At 51.8% G+C, this 24100-nt stretch overlaps 1 protein-coding gene across 1 annotated transcript; it reads left to right on the plus strand.

Annotated features, from left to right (window-relative positions):
• Nucleotides 1–8445: 8445 nt before the first annotated feature.
• Nucleotides 8446–24100, plus strand: EEF1A2 (eukaryotic translation elongation factor 1 alpha 2). The gene is made up of 8 exons (XM_054644399.2): nucleotides 8446–8903; nucleotides 10368–10596; nucleotides 14710–14889; nucleotides 15879–16175; nucleotides 20269–20419; nucleotides 21820–22076; nucleotides 22806–23040; nucleotides 23753–24100. Exons 2-8 carry the CDS (start codon nucleotides 10453–10455, stop codon nucleotides 23878–23880), a joined length of 1392 nt encoding a protein of 463 aa, XP_054500374.1. The 5' UTR covers nucleotides 8446–8903; nucleotides 10368–10452; the 3' UTR covers nucleotides 23881–24100.

Here is a 24100-nt window from a genome sequence, read left to right on the forward strand (position 1 = left end):
TATCAGTTTTGGAAAAGAACCCTTTATTTCAGAGGAAAAGCTTGCAGCAAGGCCAAAGTACAGCCCACAGCACAGAGCAGCTCCTCTGTGTTTGGGCACCAGGGTAGCATCCTGTACAGGGCTGCTGCTCCATGAACCACTGGTTTTGTGAGGCTGGGAGAGCCAAGGCAATGGATGTGTACGAGGAAGCAGATCTGTTGAAGAGGAACAGAAACTTCACAGACAATTTCCTTCTGTTTAGGATGGAAATGGGGTTGAGAACAAAACACACAAAGAGAAGCCAAACCTTAAGGTATCCCCACAACGGTAGTTTGGTATTTGTTATACCTAAAAGATTGCTCATTTTGTCTCCCCTAAATTTCAGTAATGACCCTCCCAAAAATCCTCCCCACTCCTCATCTCTTCATTTCTGAGGTGGTTCAGCTCCAGTTCCGAGCTGGAGAAGTTTCTTTCTCCTTTCAAGCAATGCTGGGTTTAAAATGAGGGTAAACATGAAAAATAAATAAATAGGGATTCAAGGGATTCTGAACTGGCTGGGCTTTATCAGTTTTGGAAAAGAACCCTTTATTTCAGAGGAAAAGCTTGCAGCAAGGCCAAAGTACAGCCCACAGCACAGAGCAGCTCCTCTGTGTTTGGGTAGCAAGGGTAGCATCCTGTACAGGGCTGCTGCTCCATGAACCACTGGTTTTGTGAGGCTGGGAGAGCCAAGGCAATGCATGTGTAAGAGGAAGTAGATCTGTTGAAGAGGAACAGAAACTTCACAGACAATTTCCTTCTGTTTGGGATGGAAATGGGGTTGAGAACAAAAAGCTCGAAGAGAAGACAGAACCTTAAGGTATCTCCACAAAGACAGTTTGATACTTGGTATACCTAAAAGATTGCTTATTTTCTCTCTCCTAAATTTCAGTAATGCTCCAGAGCAGAGTTTTGCAGCCCAGCATGCTGAGGGCTGCAGTAAAATCTTGCAGTTTGGGTAAGAACATTTTTGGGGGGTGATGCTTTAACCATTTTAGGGATTGAAGGCAGAAGGGAGCCCACATCCCAGCCTGGGGTAGTTCTGTCACAAACTCCCCATGCAACGAGCTTCATTCCTGCCTAGTCTGTTTTTTTCCTTAATCTGGAGTTATTCTTTAATGATCAGAACAAGGACCCAGTGCCAGGGGAGGCTGCCGTGGGTTGCTCCAGGACATCAATCCCCCTGCACAGCCCATGGGGCAGCAAAAGGGCTGAGCTGCCCTCAGGGGTGTGTTTCTCAGGGGGGTATGACCACCCCAGCATGGGGACACTCCATGTGAGCCATGTCCCCAGCTGACCCAGGAAAAAGGCCACACTGACCCCTGCCATGGCCACTGGCACGGACACTGCCTGCACCCGCTGAGGAAAGCAGCCAGCACAGCTTTCAGGGAAAGCCTTGGCAGTAAATAAATAGATAAAGTAAATAAAGCCTGTAAATAAATGGATTATTTACAAAATTTACCCCAGAGGTTAAAGGGCCAACACAGGCACATGTATGGTCCAGCTGGGGATTGAGTTCCTCCAGCCATGCCTCAGTTTCCCCACGGATCATACTGACTCAGTGCTTTCCAGGGAAGGGTTTGGCTAAAGGTTGAGGTGGACTTTGAATACACAAATTCCAGCAGGCAGTTTAAACAGCCACATGGTTGTTTTCATGCCCAGCATAAGGCTTTGCTTCTGTGCTGCATGACTGGGTTTGGTCACTGGTTGGATTTCAGGGTCCTGACACTCCCAGCCCTGGCTACACAGCATGGAGAGTTCCAGGGCACAGGCTTGGGAGATTTTCCTGGCCTGGAAGGGAATGATAGAAGGCTAAAAATTCAGTGCTTCAGACATGAAAAGTCACTTTTGTTTTAGTGTAGCCTGTGTCATCTCTCAGGTTCCTCCTCAACTCCCTAGAGAAGAATTCCTGCATCCTCCATCCCCCTAATAATGTACAGAGCAATTAGAGTGTATTGATAGAAAGATTATATTCTATAATGGATTGTATTCTCCACAGCAGGTACAGGATGATTGTGTACCCCACCGAGCCAGAGCAGGCTAATTGCTTTAATTAATGATAGAGCAGAAATGAACAAACCTGCCCCAGTCCCTTTGTGCAATTTCACCACTTACACCCACATTTGGGGCTGCTTTTAAAGGATCACCTCATTAAGCAGATAACACTGGGGGTGTGATGCTGCCCCCACAGCCATGAGGGGTGAACTGGGGCTTTGCTGCTTCAGGGGGATCAGTCTCCAGCAAATCGTGCCTTGTTCTGCTTTTCCTCTCAAAATCAATTCCATTTTGCCTTAATGGTGCAGCAGGAGCAGCATGGCTAGGACAGAGCAGCCAGGGGAGATTGAACAGCCAGTCTGGTTTCCCAGGACAAAGCCTGTTCATATCAGGTGTGTTGAAAAGAGGAAGATACATTTCATTTATATTGATCAAGAAATGGTACTTTTAAAATGAGCAGATGACAAGATTTGGATAGATTTTTCTCTTTGGTTTTCCTCTCATTAGTGCCTCAAGGCTAGAGCCCGGGACTGCAACTGTCTCCAGTTTGCTTTTTAGCAAGGTTTCTGTGTTTTTTTTTTTTTTCTTTATTTTTCTTTTTTTTTTTCTTTTTTTTTTTTTTTTAATCTGGCTTTTAGCTTCTGGCACCTGGCTTTTGTTATCTGCCATTTGTGTGGGCCATTGAGGAAGAGCCTTTCGTGTCATTTTGAACTTGGCAGAAATTTCTGGAAGCCAGCAAAGGCTCCAGAGCTGAAGGAGCTGCTGGCTCTGGACTCCACCAGCACTTGTGGGCCAGCATCAGTGGGTGTTCAGGGTACCCCAATGGCTTCATGCTGCTACCACATTTTTCCTAGGGATGTGACATCCCAGTGGCTTCAGGAATTTGGTCAATAAAAGGTTGCCCAGCAGCCCCTTCCCCACCAGAGTATGCAGCAATTTTCTTCCTGGGTAAGAAGGCAGCACTTAGTCCTGGCACAGCAGCAGAACCACAGAATGGTTTGGGTTGGAAGGGACATTAAAGCTCATCTCATTCCAGCTCCCTGCCATGGGCAGGGACACCTTCCACTAATCCAGAGGTCTCCAAACCCTGTCCAACTTGACCTTGAATCCCCCCAGGGATGGGGCAGCCACAGCTTCTCTGGGCAGTCTGGTCAGTAACAGAGATTTGAGCTCTCCACAGCGCCATTCAGCCTGGTCCTGCCCCGTGCAGGCGTTTCCCCAGTTCTCCCTCTGTTGAGGAGCTCTTGCTGCAGAGGAGGGAGCAGGCAGGACCTGTGCTCAGGCTTGTCCTCCTTTTCCCCTCCTCCTCCTCCTCCTCCTCCCCTGCCTGCCCAGCTCCGTTACTCACTGCCAGGTTTGGGATTAGGGCAGCGTCCGCCCGGCACAGGCAGCTGCTGCCACCTATGGATGAAAAATACCCAAAATATTCATCCTAGATGCCACACTGGGGCCATCTCTGGTCAGAGCCAGAGCAGCTGTGACACCAAGCCCATGCTCAGGTTGTGGCCTGACAGAAATGCCTGGACATCTTCTTCCCCTGCCTGTATGGGTTTAATTTGGAAAGGGGAATGCCCTGGAAATGCAGGGAAAGGCTTTCCTGAAGCACAGTGCTTGAGCAGCATATTTTACCTGTTGTGTGGAAATGGTGCTCTGGGACATGTGCAGAAGTGACCCAGGTGCCTCATTGGCAGGAGAATAAACCAAAGTCAGATCAGGGCATGGATCACTGTCCCCATGGTGAGGGGAGCAGCTCTGCTGTCCTCACCTGCAGTCTGAGTTCCCAAAGGGCACAGGGAATTGGCATCAGGACCCCTAGAACTGTGAGTCTGATCTGAAAATACTCACATTGTGGAGAGAGTTAGAGAGTCACAAAGTGCCTGATTTACCTGTGCAAAAGGGATGTCTCCAATTTGGAAAAGCCAGTGAAGAGAGATGGCAGCTGCTTGCTGCAATCCAGAGGCAGGTGGTGAACTTGCTTCCACAAGTTCCTGCCTTATGGTTCATCTGTTCCTCCCTAAAAACTGGAAAATCATCTTGCAGAAACCAGCACAACACTGAGCAGGATCCATGTCTGCAGAAAACTCCTAGACCAGCAACTCCTTTGTGGGATCAGGGGAGATGCCAATACCAGTCACTACCACCACATGAAAACAAATTATTCGCCAATATAAACCCTAGGGCTTTTACAGGGGTTGGTTCAGCAAAAAAAAATTCTCATTAAATTCTCTGATCCTCTTTTCACCCTTTGGATGCATCCAAAGCTTATGCTGTTATCCAGATATCTCCTTTAACATTTCCACTAAAGCCATCAGAAGATGTGGGCAGCCAGGGCTCTTTTCACTCAGTGCCTGTGGTTTGATAGGAAAAGCCATCCCTGGGATTAATCAGGCTTTTCCTAACTGGGAGATGTGCACAGCTGCCAAAACAAACACATCAATCTGGTGTAGCTTGACACAGCACCAGACATCTCTGCTGAAAACCCAGCATGGTCCAGGGCCAAGGCAGCATCCTGCAAACAGCACTAAAGCACAGGGCAGAGGTGCCTTATCTCATTTGGGCTTGACCTAGATTGGGCTCTGCCCCATCCTCAGCTCACAGGGAGATTTAAGGGATCAGAGTCTCACAGCCCCCACAGATGCTGCATCCAGGCACCAGAAATGTCACAGTGTCCCTGATGAGATATGGATGAAATGGCGCTTGTCTCCTTCCCTGGTGCTAAAAGATATTTCAGGGCATGGAAATGTTCATCCTGGCTGCTTCCCAGATGGACAGCAGCTCAGGCTGAGCAGTTTTATCCTCCACAGCCTCAACCCCATCACTCAGATATTTGGTGAAAAGGGGTTCCTGAAGAGCATCCCCTGGAGCTGTGTGCTACCACTGACACCCAGGAGGAATGGGCAGGTCCCAGTGGTGTGAGCACTGTGGAGGGTCCTGAGGAGCAGCCCACCCTGCACTAGGAACTCTGCTGTCCCATCAGGGATGACACCAGACTCCATCCCCAGCTGGCCAAGTGGCTGGAGGACTTGGATGTCTTGTTATCACTTCCAAAGGTTATTTTTAAATCTCTGGCTCCAATTTAAAGGTATCAGCAGCATGAGCTGAGTGCAGGACCTTAAAATACTCCTTTCTCCCTCTCCCCCTGCCTTTCTGTCCCATAAATCCTGCCTTTATCTCTCCTCTCCAGGTCTACAACAAGAGCATGAGCTGAAAAACCTGCTTATGTTAAAAGTTCATGAAATCTACTCCATCTCTGGAAGTATTCAAGGCCAGTTTGATGAGGCTTTGAACAAACCGGTCTAGTGGAAAATGTCCCTGCCTATGGCAGTGGGGTTGGAATGAGATGATGGTAAAATCCCTTCCAACCCACACCAGTCTGGGATTCTATAATCCTATGATCTTTTCCTATTTGGTGCCCTGGGCCAGGAGTGCTGCCAGGCAAACACACTGGGAGGGTCATGGCTTGTAAACACAGGGACCTGGAAAGTTTGATCCAAAGCCAGCCCCAGGTACACATGCTCCAGAAACCCCTGGGATGTACAGCAGGGAATCCCACCCTGTTCTAGCACCAGTTAATCTGGGTTTAGCTGCAATGGGGATGCCTGGTTTGTGTGCACCAGCAGTCAGGATTGCCACGGGATGCACGATGTGTACACGAGCAGAGGAGGGCCAATGCCTCAGTGTTTGGAGCTTGTCCACTCCCAGCAGATGGTAAATGCTGAAATATCAGGGTGCAAAACCTCAACAAAGCCTCCAAAGCTGGTGTGGAAGGAGCTGAAAGCCTGAACATGGGAAGAAGGAAACCTAACAGCCTCCACTCTGTCCACAAACTGCCTTTTAGAGGACAGCCACTGCCCTACCCACCTTGGATCTGCTTTTCCAATGGCTCTTGCATGAGGCCAGGATGCATTTCTTCCTTTCAAGGACTCTCTTTCTTTGTATAGGAGGAACACAGCAATTTACAGCCATCCCTGTGTCCAGCCCCAACTTCTCCCTTGTGAGACCAGAGCTCCTGGAGTGACATCCAGGCTGGCATTCCTCGTGGCTGCCATCTGCCCTGCCCAAACCCCCTCCTTCAGAGGAGACCTGCTGCATTTTATAGCCACAAACTCACAATTGCTCAGTGAGCTGAACACTCATGGGCAGGAACACCCCCAGAGCCAGGCAAATCCAGGCAGGCAGCCTGGAGTGCTCACATCCCAGATCCATACAAATTACCAGCACTGCGGATTATTCCCTCTCCCAGTCACACTGTGAGGGCCTCTTGGGGAAAAAAAAATAAATTCCAGTTGTTATGTCCGGGCAAATGGAAATTTTAGTTTAGTTTAAAGCACCAAATCTCAACCCAGGGGCTGTAGGGCTGGATGGGGTGGAGGTGATGATGATGATGAGAGAAGTCCCTGCCGTGTTTGTGTGCAGCCTGCCCATCCCTTCTGAGGAAGGGGATTTCTGTTTTCTTGAGTCATCCTAAATCATTTGGTGGTGGCTTGCAGGGAGGGTGAATCAAGCCCCAGGATGATGGAAGGGAATTGCTTCAGGGGCCCTGGGTGTGACACCAGATGGAGGCAGACGAGGCGCTAAACTTCAGCCACCCTCAGATTTCACTTCCTCGGCTCTCTGTAATTTCACACGGCTGAACATTTAAGGGCAGATTTACACCGTTTTTTTGTCAGGGAAGATTATTCCACTGAGGCATGGCTGTTGAACCTGATGGTCCCCGGGACCACAGGTGCTCAGTGAAGTCCTTTGTCAGCCAAACCTGGGCACACAGCTGTGGCTTTAAGCCTCTCCAGGCTGGGGTAAAGTGGCTTAAGGGAGCCGGGATTAGCCAGGTCTGAGAGCCCTCTCTCCTGCTCAGGTCCTGGACTATTTATAGGCCGATGGGCCATCAGGCTCTATTTCAGTGCAGAACAGGGCACTGCCCAGTTCCCTTCTTCCTGCCTGGGAAAAGAAAAATTCTATTTACTGGAGAAGGAAAGGAGACAGGGGAGGCCCATCCCATGCTCACCTGGCAGATGTGACCAGGATTTTCTCCATCCCCATCTTCATTATTAAACTCAGCCATTGCCCCACTGTTTCCAGGCTGCCTCAGCCCTCGTGTAAAAAAAGGGCAAAACACTAAAACATGGATAGGAAGAATAAGGGATTTATCTCTCCCTCCTCTACATTATCACACTTGCTGTCCATCTCCAGCCCATCCAGACCTGTGGTAAATCTTCTACCCCTGTCCCAAAACAAGGCTGGGGTAATATCTTTAAATCCTCTTAGAGCCTTCTCCTTGGAAGTTTCTTTTTTATTTTTCCTGGCACTCAGTGCATTTTATGTTGTGCAAGGAATGCTTCATAAAAACAAAAGATAGCTTGACTATCATATTTCTAAGAAAATACCAGTGAGCTATAATATTCATTTAAAAAGGCCTCCCTTTAAGCACTAATGAGAAGTTAGGAACATTTTCATCCACATAATGAGTAAGTTTTGTACCATTAGCCTAGGAAGGTAAGAGTATCTTCATAAGGGTATCTAAATTAGCTGTTACTGGAAGGATGGTCTGGGCCATAAAATTGTTCTGGGTTATTTCATAGCTTTAGTCAAAATTAGCTTTCTTTTGACCTATATTTGGCTTTGGGACACAGAAAATTTTGGATTGGCCTTGGAAATGCATAGTTGACACAGACATAAATATTCTGACCACTACATATTATTATTTTTTTTTTTATGTAAAGAAGATGTCATTATATTAGTGAAGGTTTATGGTTTCCTTGTCCTCCTAGGACTTGAACCCCACTTCCCATTAAAAATGAGATGATGTTGTTAAATCACAAATTCTCGAGCAGCCCCCACACATGTTGCAGGTGCAGAAATCTGTTTTGCTGTGTTTGTCCCTTGCTCTGTCACTTGCTCCTGGACTGATGGGGCAGAGATGTGGGGCGGTGCCCTCAGGGTCTGCCCAGGGTTGTGTTGTGCCCTGCAGGGACCCCTCTCCTCCCAGCCCCGGTGGGAGCACAGCCCTTCTGCACCACGGGGGCCACAGCAAGGGGGCCACAGCAAGGGATGTGGGATTTGGTGGCCCCTCTCCAAAGCCAGCCCTGTCCCTTCACTCCCAGTCTTCCTGGGACAGCACTTCCATCATTTCCCCTGTCTTCCAAACAACCCTTTCATCATCCCTCCATCTACCTGTCTTCCTCCCATTCCTCTGTCTCTGGTCTCTCCTTCTCCTCCATCCCTTCATCTCCCTCTCATGTCTTCATCTTCCATCTCTCCTGTTTCTCCATCTTTTATCCTCCCATCTTTCCCCCATCCCTCTATCTTCCATCCTGCTGTTTCCCTCTGATTTCAGTCTTCCATCTCTCCCTCCATTTTCCACCCCTCCACCTCTCCATTTCTCCTCCATTTTCCCCATCCTTCCATACTTCTGCCTCCAGTCTCTCCACCTCCCTCTCATGCCTTCATCTTCCACGTCTCCTGTCTCTCCATCTGTTCTCCTTCCACCTTCCTCCCATCTCTCCATCTTCCATCTTGCCGCCTCCCTCTGACTTCAGCCTTCCACCCTTTCACCTTCCCATCCCTCTCCATTTTCCCCATCCCTCCATCTTCCTCCATCCCTTTATCTCCCATCCTTCCACCTCCTTACCATCCCTACACATTACCTCCCCGTCTCTCCCGCCTCTCCCTCCTTCTCCTCCTCCTCCTCTTCGTCGTCGTCGTCGTCCTCCTCCTCCCCCCGTCCCCCCCGCGCCTCCTCCTCCTCCTCCTCCTCCCCCGCCCGGTACCGCATTGCCGTAGTGCGGGGGGGCCGCTGCATTGCGCTGCCGCCGTCGATAGGTGGGCCCCTCCCGCGGAGATAAAGCCGGCGGTGCCCAAGCCGGCAGCCTCTGGCCGCCCCGACCGCCGCCCCGGTAAGAGCTGCGGGACCCCGGCGGGATGGGGGGGACAGCGGGGATGCGGGGGGGGTGTCCTGCCCCAGGGGCTGCGGGGGCATCAGGGCCCCCCTCCCGTGTGTGGGTGCTGCGGTGGGGGTACCCCCAGGAGGGAAAGGATGGGGCTGGACCATTCCTTCATCCCGCAGGTGCGTCCTTCCCGCAGGTGGGAAATAACGCTCAAGCCGTGGTGCTTCAGGACGTGAAAATCCTTCTAAATGTCGTGCATGAGGAGGAAAACCTGATAATCCCCCCCAGCTCCCCCCTCCCCTCCCCCCACCCTGCCTTTAGAATCGTACAATCCTCGAATGATTTGGGTCGGAAGGATCTTAAAGATCATCTCGTTCCAGCCCCCCGGCCATGGGCTGCGATGTCTTTATCTCCTTGGGGAAGAAATAAAAAAAAATTTCCCCAATTCCCAAAGCGATCCTGCGTCTCCCCCCGTGTGCCAGGAGGGGTCTGCAGGGGAGAGAGGGACCCGCACCCAGGACTGGGAGCTCCGGGACCGAGCATCTCAGTGGAGCCGCAAAATGGCCAGATCCGGGCTGGCAGGGCTCAAGGGCAGCAGGGACGGGACAGCCGCCGCTCCTGCTGCCCAGGGAAGCTTCTCGCTGGGAATGTTCCCACCCGCATGACTGAGTCGCTATTAGAGCAGCAAACTCCTCCTGACCTCCTTTACTTCTACGGGCAGATTCGTGAAATTGGATTTTATTAGACGTCAGATTAAAGCTCCTAATTGTGCCCGGTTTGTGTGCAGCTGCAGAGCCATGGCAACGCCGGGAGATGCCAGGACAGCTCCCCGGATATGTCCGTGTGCGTTTTTAGCCTCCTCCCTCTGTTCCATCCAGCAAAATATAATAAACCCCCCAAGTTCAGGCTCAGAGGAGCCCTGGGCAGCCCCGCTGTTCCAGCCCTGCTTGGGGCAGCAGGAGAGGGCTATTTTTGTCCTCCCCGTTTTGCAGACACTCTGTTGTCACCTGAACTGTGCCCAGCTGGGGAGCGGTGGGGGCAGCCCGGGAGGACGGGCACCCTCGGCTCCTCCCAGGGCATGCAGGAGATGCCCTCGCGTTTGGAAAGAGCGAGAAGGCAGCAGCGGGAGTATCCCTGAGCGTCGGGAAGGTTTTCCAGGAGGGAAGGGCACCTTCGAAGCATCGATGACGTAGCCCTGGGAACTGGGGGTCTCCGCGGCGGAGGGCAAGATGCCGATAAACGCGGCGTCTTGCCCAGGCTTGGAGGCTGGACGTGGCAGCCCGAAATAGCCCGGCCGGCCTCCTCCGGGGGCAGCTGGCTCGGACCCAGAGCTGCCAGACGAGGCCGGGCACCCCCGGGCGCATGGTCCAGCGGGAAGGTGGGGCGAGGGGAGGACAGCCTTTCCCCAAGGGTTGGCTCTTGGTTGGCACAAGGGGGGCTCTTCTTGACTCTCCTGGCTCTTTCCCCTCGCAGCCTCCCCCCCAAAAAGGCAGCTGCGTTCCCACCGCCCTCCCCAGCGCCGCCCGCCCCGGCCAGCCCCGCGTAGCCCAGCAGCAGCATGGGGAAGGAGAAGACGCACATCAACATCGTCGTCATCGGGCATGTGGACTCTGGGAAATCCACCACCACCGGGCACCTCATCTACAAATGCGGGGGCATCGACAAACGGACCATTGAGAAATTTGAGAAGGAGGCTGCCGAGGTGAGGAGCCCGCCCCCACCCCGCGTTCCCACCCGCGGGGATGCTCCACGCTGCTCCCCGCCAGCATCCCGCGGGCAATATTCCCCTTCTGCCGGTGCTGCCCTTCTCTTACATTCCATTTCTCCCTTTGTTCCCATCGTTTTTTCTCCCTCTGCGCCCCTGGGTCCTCCCGACTTCTCTGGCCTTGGGAAAATAGGCCATTTGGGCGCTGGCCACCCTCTTTTTCCGGAGCTGGGGGACTCCCTGCTGCCGGCTGTTAATGAGGGCAGGGGCACGCCGAGGTCTGCAAGATGGGTCAGGGAAGCAGCAGTAATCACTAGGATTCCGGAAAAGCCACAAACCACGGTGCTTCAAGGCATGAAATTCCTTCTAAATATGGTGTGTGAGGGGGGAAAACCTGATAATCCCTCCCTGCATGGGTCAGGGCTGCCTGAATTTCACTCTGAAGCATCAGTTTCCAGTGCCTGCTGGGGACAAGGTGCAGCATCAGCTGGACCACTCATTTGATCCGGTTGAGAAACCTCATTCCCATTTTCCTCAGGCAGGTGGTCTGGTGTATAGTGTGATTGGCAGCCTGTGATACAGAAAACTGGCTGGAAATCTGAACATTGAAGTTAAATTCTTTTGTTTGACCCTTGCAGTGGTGGCATTTATAACAATTTTATCGTGCATGCATTTAGAAGCTGTCACGCAGCAAAGCACCACCTGATACCTGTAATATGGAAAACCCCAAGATTAAAGAGGAAAAAACAGTCTTGGGAAGAAAAATGTCAATTGGGAGTGCTGGGAAATTAATGATGGTAAATTCTAGAGAGGTGGGTGAGCCAGGAACAGCCTGGCTGTGTTATCCATAGGGCAGCTCCTGTCACTCAGAAGATGGCTTGTCGTCATCGCTCTGGGAATGCAGATACCCCTCCTTTTTTTTTTTTTCCCAATTTTTTTTCTGGTCCAAATCTCACATTTAATTGAAAAAAAAAAGAGATTTACAGAGCTGCCACTTTTGATTTCACATTTTTCTGTCTGTCTGTCAACCTTTTTCATTTGCCGATAGCATCTGAGCTAAATCCCTTATTTTCCTGCCTCACTTTCAGCCTTTTTTTTTGCATCCTTAAGCCAAAGAGCCTCTTCCTTCATACAGAATTATCCCTCTCCCCTGGTTTAAAATGATTACTGATATCCTTCCACAAATTCCTCCCCTTTACCTGTAAGATCAGATAAGGCATGGTGAGGTTCTCGTCGATGTGATTGCAGTGATTTTAATTGAGCAGGCACTTTCACTGCCTTGCCAGGATCCGCGGGCACTGGAGGCTGCTATTAATAGCCTATTGACTGAGCTTACAGACTCCATTTTCTAATGCAGGGCTGGGGAAGGGTTTGCTTCCATTAGGTGGCATTCACAGGAAATGGAGGCCTGCGTGCACCCAAAAGGCCAACAAAAAAACCCCAGGGTCTGTTATTTTATTTAAGAGAAAAGAGCGAGGATTTCTCTCTTTTTTTTTTCTCCCTTTTGATTCAAGGGCAGAGGTAACAGTATCTCTGAAAGAAGAGTTGTTCTGTTTTTTAAAAAAATTAAATAATCAGTATTTGTGGCCTCCGAATAGAAAGCTGTCCCTCCACTGGGGTTCGATGAGGGAAATTCAGGCTATTTCTGGCACTGAACAGGGAAGGTATTGTGCAGAGCTAGATAATACCCTGGGTTTTTCAACACCAGCCCTGGGTAACTGAATACACCCCGTGAAAGGAGGGAAACTGTTTGCTAAATAAAGGATCTCGTTTGTCTTCACGTTACGTGTGATGCCGAGCTCTGGGGGGGTCTCACACGTGATGAGCAGCTGGTTGTGTGTGTGTGGACATGGCTGATGGCAGGAAGGTGCTGATTCCCACTCAGCTGCCGTGGGAGAGCCAGGGCTCTGCTCTGTGCCTCAGTTTCCCCACCCAGAAGGGAGGCAGTAGGCTGCGGGTGGGGGAGAGGCTGTGGGATGTGCAGATTGACCTCCTGCCCAAGAAGAGCCCATTATTAATGCAATGCACAAATGCACCATTCCCTGCTGTGCCTCCATTTCCAGCAGTAAATGAGCGCACTCTGATGACTCCTCCCTGTTCCCTGGGAAGGGGGAGTTTGATGTGGGTGCTGGAAAGGGTTAACCTGGCCCCATCCCTGGAAGTGTTCAAGGCCAAGCTGGATGGAATTTGGAGCAACCTGGTCTAGTAGAAGGTGCCCCTGTCCACGGCAGAGGGGTTGGAATGGGACGATCTTTGAGGTCTTTTCCACCCCAAACCATTTTGTGATTCTGAAAATCTCCAAGCTCCTCCTCTACCCCCTTGCTAAATCCAGTGTCAGGAAGATGCTCAGCAGCAGAGACTTGATTCTGGATTTTTCCATGCCAGCAAGAGCTCACAGCTTCCCAGTGGAGATGGGGCATCACCTCCTCGACCTGGCCTCCCCTCTGAGGAGGGGAAATCTTGCCCCTGGCTTTAGGATTTTGCCCTTAATCCTCCGGAGCAAGCTGCAAAGTCATCGCAGCACTCAGCTGTTATGAAACAGGCTGTCACCATTAATTCCTTGTACTGGCTGGGAACAGGGCTGGAGTGTGGGAGATGGAGCAGACCAGCAGACCAGCCCCCAGGCAGGGTGTGGGCAGGACAGGTGTGGGTGGGATGCTGTGTTCTCTTTCCTGGGGGGGCTCATCACTGGAGTGTTCAGTACCTGCCATCGGGAAGTGCTTCTCTCTGACTGTGACTGATAATGGCCAGGAGAAACTGTGATTGCAGGGAGCAGAGGGATGGATGGATGGATGGATGGATGGATGGATGGATGGATGGATGGATGGATGGATGGATGGATGGCAGCAGGGTATCACAGCTCTGACCTTGCATAATAATAGGAGACCATTAAATCATCTGCAAATGACCTAAATTCCTTTCTCTGCCTTAAAACCTCCTTGTATCTGAGGCCAAGAGCTGATGGCTGCAGCCCATTTAAACCCCTTGCTTTGGCCAAGCTCCCCTGACCGCCCCAGCTCACAGTGTGGTCAGCAAGGGTGGGCTTCTCCTGCCCCATCTCCACCTTGTCAGGATCCCGGCTCAGAGTGGTAGCATGGCCCCCACACTGGAGGGAAATCCAGCTCTCCCTGGTGCAGTGACGTCAAAGGGCTCCAGCCCAAAGGAGAAGGCCTCCCAGAAGTGCCACCGTGGTTTTACCAGGGAATGTGCTTTATCACAGGGCAGGAAGATTTACTGGAGCTAATCTCCCCCAGCGTGATTTCCTGCATTATAATGTTGGCTGAGATTTTGGCCATTTGGCAACGACAGTTGGTCTGGCTGCAGCTCACAGTAGCTTTTCCTGTGAATTTGCACACTCTGTGGCAAAAATCAATCACGTTTCTATTCTGCTCGTAGCAACCATCTCTCATTTCTTTTAACCCATTCCACCCCTGCCAGTTTTGGGCTCACTCATGTAGCAATGCCCTTTCCCACTAACCAGCTGCCTCACAGGTCTGAGTCATGGATTAAGATCACAGAATCAGAGAATAATTTAGGTTGGAAAAGCCCTCTAAGATCATTGAGTCCAACCAGCACTGGCAATCCCACCACTAGACCACATCCCTGTGTGTGCATCTCTGTGAAACCATGAAATAAGATAAATCTCATCAACAGACATTTTTCAATAACTCCATTAACATTAGGAAATGGAATAAGTATGTAAATATTCTTTCAGAGACGTTTAGTGTGACAAGAAGCAGCTTTCCATGTTTCTGTACAGGATTTCCCAGCAGCAGTGCAGAACCATGATGGGTGTTTCATGGAGGAGACCTCATGGGCTGCTGCCTCTACATCCTGCCCATCCAGCCTCACTCACAAATTCACTTCATGACTCTTCTTCCAGCCTCTCCTGCATCCTGCTGTGGAAGGAACATGTTGAGAACAATATCTCCTTTCACCTGTATTTTTTAGTAAATAGACCACCAATAGATCCTGAATTTAGGGAATTTTACCTTTAAATGTTTGCAGTGTGACCCTGTGTGAGCTTGGGAAGTGCCCTGGAGGGTGGGAGGCCATCACCAGTGCCTTGGGCTCAGGTTTCTCACTAGTTCTTGCCTCTGTGTTGGCCAGATGGGGAAGGGGTCCTTCAAATACGCCTGGGTGCTGGACAAGCTGAAGGCCGAGCGCGAGCGTGGCATCACCATTGACATCTCTCTGTGGAAGTTTGAGACCACCAAGTACTACATCACCATCATTGACGCCCCTGGCCACAGGGACTTCATCAAGAACATGATCACCGGCACCTCCCAGGTGAGGGGTGGGGCCCAGGGCATGGGGGCTGCTGCAGGGGAGAGGCTGGGGTTGTTCACAGGCTCAGGGTCATGCAGGGGCTGTTGGAATCCTTTTGGAGGTGGGGAGCTGAGAGGGCTGACATGGAGGAGTGTTCAGCAGGGTTCACCCCAGAGACTGGGGGGCACCAAGGGAACCCAGCACGCCATGGTCCTGCACCTCCCTGGGTGTCTTTGGCACAAAGAGGTGGTTTCTCCATCCCATTTCCACCCACATGAGAAGGTGGGATGAGTGTGGCCTACCTGGAGCTGGGATGCTGTGAGCTACAGGCCTTTGTGTGAGGGCATCTCCTCACTATTTTAGCCTCAGACAGATGAGATGTACAAGAAAATTCCACCAATCCCCTAGGTTTTATTGGATAAAGAAGGCTTCACAGATCTTTTCTCCTTCCTTTTCCTCCAACAGCTGTCTTTGTCCCATATTATATTGCCAAACCCAATGGCCTACTCTTCCTGAGAAGGGTGGTTCCCCCTCATTGCATTGTGGGACATTCCTGCATCTCCCTGTGACTGATGGGTGCTGAATTAACCCCACTGCATGCCCAGTGAGATTTCCATTGAGGTACCAGTTGGACTGGGCATGGCTTTCTGCCAAACCCAGGCAGCTTCTGCTGTGTGTTTTGGTACAAAAGCAATCTAGGGAACACTTTCCATGGCTGGAGTCACACCCATCACCTAGGAAGGTTTTCTGCAAGACTTCAGTAGGGTTTTAGATAAAACCTTGTCTGTAGATGATCAAGATGAGGTCCTAGTCAGAGTCCAGGAGGAATCCACACTGTTTTTCCACCCACAATGCAGACCCATGTGGGGCTGGCAAGTCTGAAATAGCACAGCTGGGTTAGTTTTAAGGCAGATCAGCAGCTAATCAGGCAGGGGGTCATCTGTGACTCCTTCAAAGCCCTCAGAGTTGTCACCAGGGCTGTGCAGCAACTCTCTTGCTCTCTCCCCCAGGCTGACTGTGCTGTCCTGATCGTCGCTGCCGGTGTGGGTGAATTTGAAGCCGGCATCTCCAAGAACGGGCAGACCCGTGAGCACGCCCTGCTGGCTTACACCCTGGGGGTGAAGCAGCTCATCGTGGGCATCAACAAGATGGATTCCACAGAGCCCCCCTACAGCGAGAAGCGCTACGACGAGATCGTCAAGGAGGTCAGCGCCTACATCAAGAAGATCGGCTACAACCCGGCCACAGTTCCCTTCGTGCCCATCTCGGGCTGGCATGGAGACAACATGCTGGAGCCCTCTCCCAATGTAAGTGTGCCTTGGGTTACACTTCTCCCCCCACGCTGAGGATCCTGACCTGGGCTGAAGATGAGCTCTGTGCTCTGCGAGCATTTCATGCACCCGCTGTGCACAAAGATCTGCTGGCAGCTGGTGATGTGCCATGGAGCTCTGCTTGGCCCTGGGCAGGATGGATGGGCTCACTGTTGGTGGGTGCTGTGCCTAGGCCAGGCACCCCAGCAGCTAAACACGAGCATCTTCAGGAGATGATCTGTCTGGCTTTGCTTCTGGGCTGGGATTTGAAGTTTTCACCTTGTCAGAGCTCATGGTGACATTGGAGCAGCAATTGTCACTCTCAGCAGGAGCAGAGGGTGTGTTTTTAGGGCATTGTTTTCTGAGGGGAATAACACAATCGGGGGTCAGGCTTGGAGCAGCTCCCACAGTGCAGCTGGGTCTCAGGTCCCCTTTTCCATCAATGCTCTGTGTTACTGTGGTGGCCAAACCTCCTCTTCCCGTGCTGGGATCTCACTCTTACAGGTGACATTTTCTCCAGGAAGTACCACGTTTCCATGCCAAAACCACAGTTCCCTAGAGTATCCCTTTGAGGCTGCTCCTTTTCCAGCTGGTTTTTACTCCCTCTGCAATGGGGGATGGTGAGGAGACAAAGGCAGGGTGCTCTGGGTGGGCCCGTGCCATCATTTCATACACCAGCTTAAGAAGGATGGGGGTTTTTGGCAGACAGGCTGCCCATAACTATTCTCACACTGGTTTTGTTGGAGAAAAATCTACCTCGGGGTTAGTCTTTTAAAGAAATGATGGGCTGGAAAGTTCTGGCCAGAGGAAGGTCCCTGCTCTCCTGGTGACTTCTGTGTGACCTTGAGCAAGTTGCTCAGATCAGACACCCTGGGAATCTCTTGTGAAACCAATGGGAAATTTGATGCTTAGGGGGACTTCAGGACATCACCCGTGGATGAGGCAGGGCTCTGTGATGAGTGAAGCAATCCATGAGTCCAGCAGTAACTGAGGGAGGTCAGGGATCACAGGCCTGAGGAAGGGGAGTGCTGCAATGCAAACTCACACAGTCATGAAACACAGCTCCTGCCCTGCACAGGAAAGGCAGCTCACTTGGGATGGCTTGGAAGGAAGGAATTATTGGGGTGCTTGGGAGATTCCTGTTCCCTGAGGAGCAGAGCTGGGATAAAGGTCAGCCATGGCCATGCCAAACCCAGCCCCGTGGTTCCCGAGTGCCTCAAATCAGGCAGGCTCCAAATGTCAGCAGCTGCTGGGCTGGGAAGATGATCCTGAACAATTCTCCTATAATTAGGCAGCAGAGGGGAGGCACAGAGCAGGAGGGGCTCTGTGCCCCCCTTCCTCCAGAGGGGTTTCGGGGCAGGTTCCCAGTGTGATGTGCTGCCTGAGAGAAGGCAGGGGATGAAACAACTCTATCCTTTGACCTAAGGAACCAGCTGGCTCCTAGGGAATTGGGAAGAAAACCTGGCCTGGTCTGGAAGAGCATGAGCTCTTCTGGAGAGGGTTGAGGGACAGATTTCTCCTCCTCCTCATATTGCACCACCTCTGGGAAAGCTTAAGCAGGAACCTGGCATAGATGTCTCTTCTCTCTTTCCTTGCCTGAAAAAGCTCTGATTATTTTCACTTGTAATTTCTGGACAGGTTTCACTGAAGCACAAGACAGTCAAGTGACTTGTCTGTCTGTCAGGGGACTTATCAGAAAGTGGGGATTAGAGCCATGATGTCCCTGCAGCTCCTGTTGCCTCTGAGCAAGGGGGGTGTGGTGGCACGTCAGGCTGGAGCTGCCTCTGTGTGGGAGACTCCAGCCCACAGCCCTGTTGCACAGAATCCCAAGGCCAACTGAAAAAATGACAGCTGGGCTGTGCTTCCTTCAAAGTTTGGCATTTGAGAGCTTTTTGGGAAGTGGGGTGTTCTGTGAAGCAGCTTTGTGATGCTCCAGCTGGCAGAATGGGGCCATTCCACGTGGTTTGGGAGATTTTCACCCCATGGGATGCAGCAACCCAAACACTCCCAGTCTCTGGTGCCAGGACCTGTGGCTGTCTGGGGCTGCAGCCTCAACACTGGGGTGTGTGCATGGGGTGTTGAGGTGCTCATGGGCTGGGAAAAATCAGGGAAAGGCGACTGTAAAATAAACTTTGAGTGTTAAAGAGCTGGAGCTCAGCTGTTATTCTGGGGAGCTGGAGCCTCTCTGCCTGCAGAATTTGGTCAGATCCTGCTTTTGCCACAGGAGTTGTGGAGTAGGAATTACGATTTGGGGAGCAGATTTTGGGGACTACATGACAGAGGTTTTATTTGGGTGGCCATAGGAGGCAGCACAAACCAGGTTTTGCAGATGCCTTTCACCCTAAGGCCATGCTGAGGTTTGCAGAGATTTGTTCCCAGAAGGTGGTTATGTTCATCTTTACCGGATTCTTGGGATGTCACAAGTCCCCTGGAGAGAGGGACATGGGCAGGGGTTGTTATTTTCCTGTGTGCCAGAGCTGTGTGGGGCAGAGGGAAGGGAGCTGTGGGAATTTGGTGGCCACCATCCTCGAGAGCAGAGCCTGTGGGCAGGTGGCCACCAGGCAGCTGCTGGCACAGGTCCCTGCCTGGCGCTTGGGCCATGCCACAGCAGAGTGGGGGAAGCTCTGAGTCATCCTGCACACAGCACGAGGCTCCCTCACTGCCTGGATGCAGTTCCCATTTTGCCAAGCTGTGCCTGGCTCTGGGTCTGGCTGCACGGCAAGAGCTGCAGTGCCCTGGGAAGAACCCATTGCAAAAGTGTCCCCAGGCTCCTCCTGCCACTGCCACCAGGAAAGACAAGTGGTGTCAGATGTGACCCTCTGAAGGGCCTGACCTGAATGCTTTGGATGCAAGCTGAGTTCCCTGGCTGCATCCTGTCTTTCCCCCTCTCCTTCCCAAAGCTGGTGCAGATTGCGGGATAGGAAACCAGACTTGGCATAGCCACATCCTGCAGGGATGGCTGTGAAGCTGGGGGCACTTTGGGGGTCTTGCTTCACCCCAGCCCCCCATTCCCCCCTGCACTGTGCCACTGGTGCTGGTGCTAAGGGAAAAAGGCCACATCCACAAAATATGTGATGGATTTGGGACACACAGAAAGCATTTGACAGTAAAATGGGAAAATATTGTCTAACCCTCTCTGTGCAGAAGCAGGGGAATGGCCTTGCAGACTCTGACCTCTGCTTGTTGTGTTAGGGTTGCCTCAGACCCAAGACTAAATTTTTTTTCCATCAAGCTCCGGGTGTTGCTACAGTTTCCAGATGTGCAGCATCAGCCCAATAAAGCACTGCAATTCCCTGCATTTAACCATGGTACCTGAGCAATTTCCACCCCTCTCTACCTCTTTTCTGGGCAATTTTTAGTTTCAAAACCCACTTTAAGGCAGGAGAAGGGAACATCTGTGAAAAGCAGTCCTGTCTCTTGGTAGCTGGGTTTGCAGCATCCTCCCTAGCCAGGGCTTAGAAACCAGACCCTGGAAGGGTGATAGCAGGAGAGAATGGAGAGAAGCATCTCTCTGAGGCTTGCCTTGGAGAAGCTTGAGTCCCAAGACTGAAGGTTGAGCACTTTGTACCTGGTACTGGGCCGCAGACCCTGTGGTCCCTGTGCTGGAGGCAGCATTCCTGGAGGGTGGGATGCAGGCAGCTGGTGCAGTGCCCAGGGGTTGGTGTTGGAAGTGGGAACTGTGAGTTTGCTGGCTTTAACCACTCCCATCCTTTTTCTCCTCTTAATGGATGTGTTGCTTGTTTCTAGAAGAGAGGGAGATTGAGCAAAGGGGAGCAGATAAACCTGCAGGGATGGTGGAGTGGAAGGAGCTCCCCAGCGCCCTGGTAAAGCCAGGACATGGCAGGACTGACTTTATGGATGTTGTCCTGGTGGGACAGCTCTCTGGGCTTACCTCTGGCTGCTGAGGACAGGCACACTCAGGGCACATTGGAAGTGTTGAAGACCAGGTTGGATGGGCCTTAGAGCAATCTGGTCTCGTGGAAGGTGTTCCTGCCCATGGCAGAGGGGTGGAACAAGATGGTCTTTAAGGCCCCATCCAAGCCAAGCCATCCTGTGATCCTATGGTTCTCTGTTGCTGCTCTCTCCCCAGATGCCTTGGTTCAAAGGCTGGAAGGTGGAGCGCAAAGAAGGCAACGCCAGTGGCGTGTCCCTGTTGGAGGCCCTGGACACCATCCTGCCCCCGACCCGCCCCACAGACAAACCCCTGCGCCTGCCCCTCCAGGATGTCTACAAGATTGGAGGTGAGCCTTGCCACTCCTCTGTGTTAACTGAGACTTCATTCCATAGAAATTTGGGAATGACGTTTCCAGGTGTTGGGAAACTGGAGGGATTTGACTCTTCAAACCAGAGATAATGTTGGAGAAAAGGGGTGGTAAATCCAGGGCAAAAACCCCATTTGAGCTTGGGCTGTCTGGGGTGGAGGTGGGCATGCCCAAAGGTGCCCAGGGAGCAGAGAGGAGCAGCAGCTTTGTGAGCTCTCCCCCAGGAAACACACGATGCCAAAATGGCTGCAAATTTGCGTGTCCCAGAGGTCATGGCTGGCCAGGCAAGTTGGAGGCAGCAAAAAACATTCTGTGACCCAGGTGAGAGACAAGACCAGCAGGGAGGGCCACTGAAGCTGGTGCATGGCAGCTTGGCTGTGACCTGCCCGAGCTTCCCAAATGCTGGTGTCCATCACTGGCACCTCCTCCTGCCGAGCTGTGCCAGCCATGTAGGGAGCACTGTGGCTGACGCGTGTCCCGTTCCCTCTGCAGGGGTGATGGGGACACTTTGCTCAGCTATAAATACTCCTCTGTGAGCTCTCTGACCTGCTGGCATAAGTGGACAGCACTGCTGACTCCCTGGCTGCCGGATCAGGCAGGCACAGACTTTTCCAGCTCTTTCCCACCCTTTTCCAAGGATACATGCACTGCAGGGGTCGAACGTGGGATTTTAGCTGGGTTTTTAATGCAGGCTGCTGTTGTTTGCAGTGGACATGAAAGGTGGTGAGCAGGTCTGTGTCCTCCCCTAGCTCAGCTGGGGTGGAGTGATATGGTTTTACTGGAAGGCAAGTCCTTAGGGAGGAGAGACACCGTGGGAAGAGGGGAGATGGGGACAGCAGGGTGGATGTGGAGGAGCAGATGGGTCCAGCCAACCTCTTCAATCTCCTTTCAATGTTGTTTTTCTCAATCATTCTTCACATGCCTCCAAAGGGGAATTTTCCCAATGTCTCCTGGTGACACAGGGTGCAAATTATCCCAGTCATTTAATGAGCCACCCACGTTCTCTGTCACAGCTGGTGGTGTGGCCATCAGGGATGTGGACAGTGTTGTTGCACACATGCTGGGATGTCCCAGTCCTCCATGCAGGAGATGCCACAGCTGCTCCAGGAGAAGAACTTTTGGGACATGCAGATTTCTCAGGACTTTCTGCCTATGGGTTACTTCTTTTTTAAAAAAACTCTGAGTAGGAAAGATGGACTCATAGTGATTATCAAGATCCCAGTGTTGATCTGCTGAAAACTTGGGGGTTTTGGGCAGGGAGCAAACATGTTCTTTGGTGAAAACCAGTAGAGAAATCTTGCTTTTGCTGAACCCAGGTTCTGGCCCAGGGATATACCAAGCAGATTGAATTTTGCTGCACTCTGTCCTCGTCTCTGCAGGGATTGGCACAGTTCCCGTGGGCCGAGTGGAGACCGGCATCCTGCGGCCTGGCATGGTGGTCACCTTTGCCCCTGTGAACATCACCACTGAGGTGAAATCCGTGGAGATGCACCACGAGGCCCTGAGCGAGGCTCTGCCTGGCGACAACGTCGGCTTCAACGTGAAGAACGTCTCGGTGAAGGACATCCGCCGCGGCAACGTCTGCGGGGACAGCAAGTCCGACCCGCCGCAGGAGGCAGCCCAGTTCACGTCTCAGGTGAGCACGGCTCCTTGGTGCCACCACGCCCGGCTTGCCGCCATCCCCCAGCTGCCAGCTGTTGGGGAAGATGCAATAGGAAAGCCTTATAAATATGATTGCCTGGCAAAAGATTTTGAGAATATAGAAATTGAAAGCGAGGTTGAAATGAAAGCAAGCTTTGAGATACCTTTGTTACTGAACAACGGGAAAACAATGGTGTGGCTGACTGAAGGTAATCCCCTTCTGATGGAACAAGACCCTCTGCTTGCAGGCAGGTCCAAGGGTCCGAGCAAACCCTGCCAGCTTGGCAGAAGGGGTCCAAAGAGGAGTTTTTAGGGTTTAAAATGTAGCACAGTATGGTAATGTAGTGATTCTTATAGATGGTATGGAAATGCTATAGGATTTTTACCTTTTACTAGATTGGTTAGTGAGAATCAGAATATTCAATACAGAAGATTTATTGTATTGTAACGGGAACTTTGCTCTCTTACCCCTTTTACTCTCTTATACTTTTGCTCTCTTACCCTTTCACGCTCTTACCCTCTCAATCCTCTCTACCCCTCTCTCGGGCCTGCTCTGAACTGTGGCTGGCAGCTCCCAGCAGGACCCCTGCACCCACACCCTTTGCAATAAACCCCAAGTTCCACGACCTGGCTGCAGAGATCTCTCATCTCCATCCATCCCCACCATCCTACCCCCCAACGCTCCTACAGCCAGCCTTGCCATGACACCGCTCTGTCCCCCCAGGTGATCATCCTGAACCACCCTGGCCAGATCAGCGCTGGCTACTCGCCCGTCATCGACTGCCACACCGCACACATCGCCTGCAAGTTTGCCGAGCTGAAGGAGAAGATTGACCGGCGCTCCGGCAAGAAGCTGGAGGACAACCCCAAGTCCCTGAAGTCGGGTGATGCAGCCATCGTGGAGATGATCCCTGGCAAGCCCATGTGTGTGGAGAGCTTCTCCCAGTACCCACCCCTTGGTAAGGGAATGGCTCTTTGGAGGTCTCCTGTGCTCTCACAGAGCATGAGGGCTCTGTGGGTGCAGAGCTCACACCAGGCATGCTGAACTTCTCCCAGCTAGGTGGGGAGGGAGCTGAGGATGGTTTTTTGCTCCCCCATGTGCTGCTGAGCTGGGTTTCCAAAGGCTGGGTTTTCCCTCTGGGAGCAACAGGACTGTTCCTTTATGGTTACTAAACCATGATAGTTTCTGAACACAGAAACATTTGGGGTTGTCCTCTCTGCCCTAAAACAACTGGTCAGGAGAAGAAAGAAGGAAGTTTGCTCAGTGGAGGCCACCTTTTAATGCAGGGAAGTACCATGCTTGAGTTCTAGGACAGTTTGTATTGGAAGGGACATTAAAGGCCATCTTGTTCCACCCCCCTGCCATGGGCAGATACATCTCCAACTAGACCAGACTGATGTTGCACATCTGGAAGTTTAGCAATGGAAGCTTAGTGATGGAAACTTGCAAAGAAAAAATGGAGTTTAAGTTTAAAAACCAGTAATTTAAACAGAGGGGAGCATCAGGACCAGCAAGGGTTGATAGCTCAGGGCTTGTCCCTGCAGGAACCTGCTCCAAGGGCAGGGATAGCATATGGCTCCGTGATTAGGGGGGTGTAGATCCCACCACCACCCTCCCAAAGAGCTCAGCCTCAGGGTCTCACTGCCATTCCTCCTCTGTCTGTCCCTCAGGCCGCTTCGCTGTCCGTGACATGCGGCAGACCGTGGCCGTGGGCGTCATCAAGAACGTGGAGAAGAAGAGTGGTGGGGCTGGGAAGGTCACCAAGTCTGCCCAGAAGGCCCAGAAGGCTGGCAAATGAATCGTGGGCTCCCAGTGCATCGCGCAGAAACCATCCCTGACACCAGGACGCTGCCACCGACTCCCCCGGGCGCACGTGTGCACATCAGCTTGTAAGAGTTTATATGTCAACGACTGGATGCTCACCATTAAGGTCCAGTGGAAATTCTTTAAAAGGAAAAGCATGTTCCAGCGTTTGTGAGGCTTCATGTTAATTTTACCAATAAAACTGGTACAACATC

This window comes from Agelaius phoeniceus, chromosome 17 (genome assembly GCF_051311805.1).
Source record: "Agelaius phoeniceus isolate bAgePho1 chromosome 17, bAgePho1.hap1, whole genome shotgun sequence".
Taxonomy (NCBI): Eukaryota; Metazoa; Chordata; class Aves; order Passeriformes; family Icteridae; genus Agelaius; species Agelaius phoeniceus.

What these genes read in the sequence shown, in the direction of transcription:
- EEF1A2 (XM_054644399.2), top strand. Translation starts at nt 10,453, where the DNA reads ATGGGGAAGGAGAAGACGCACATCAACATCGTCGTCATCGGGCATGTG. An exon ending in TGATCACCGGCACCTCCCAG is followed by an intron (nt 14,890 to 15,878) that starts GTGAGGGGTGGG and finishes TCTCTCCCCCAG; the next exon opens with GCTGACTGTGCTGTCCTGAT. An exon ending in GGATGTCTACAAGATTGGAG is followed by an intron (nt 20,420 to 21,819) that starts GTGAGCCTTGCC and finishes TCGTCTCTGCAG; the next exon opens with GGATTGGCACAGTTCCCGTG.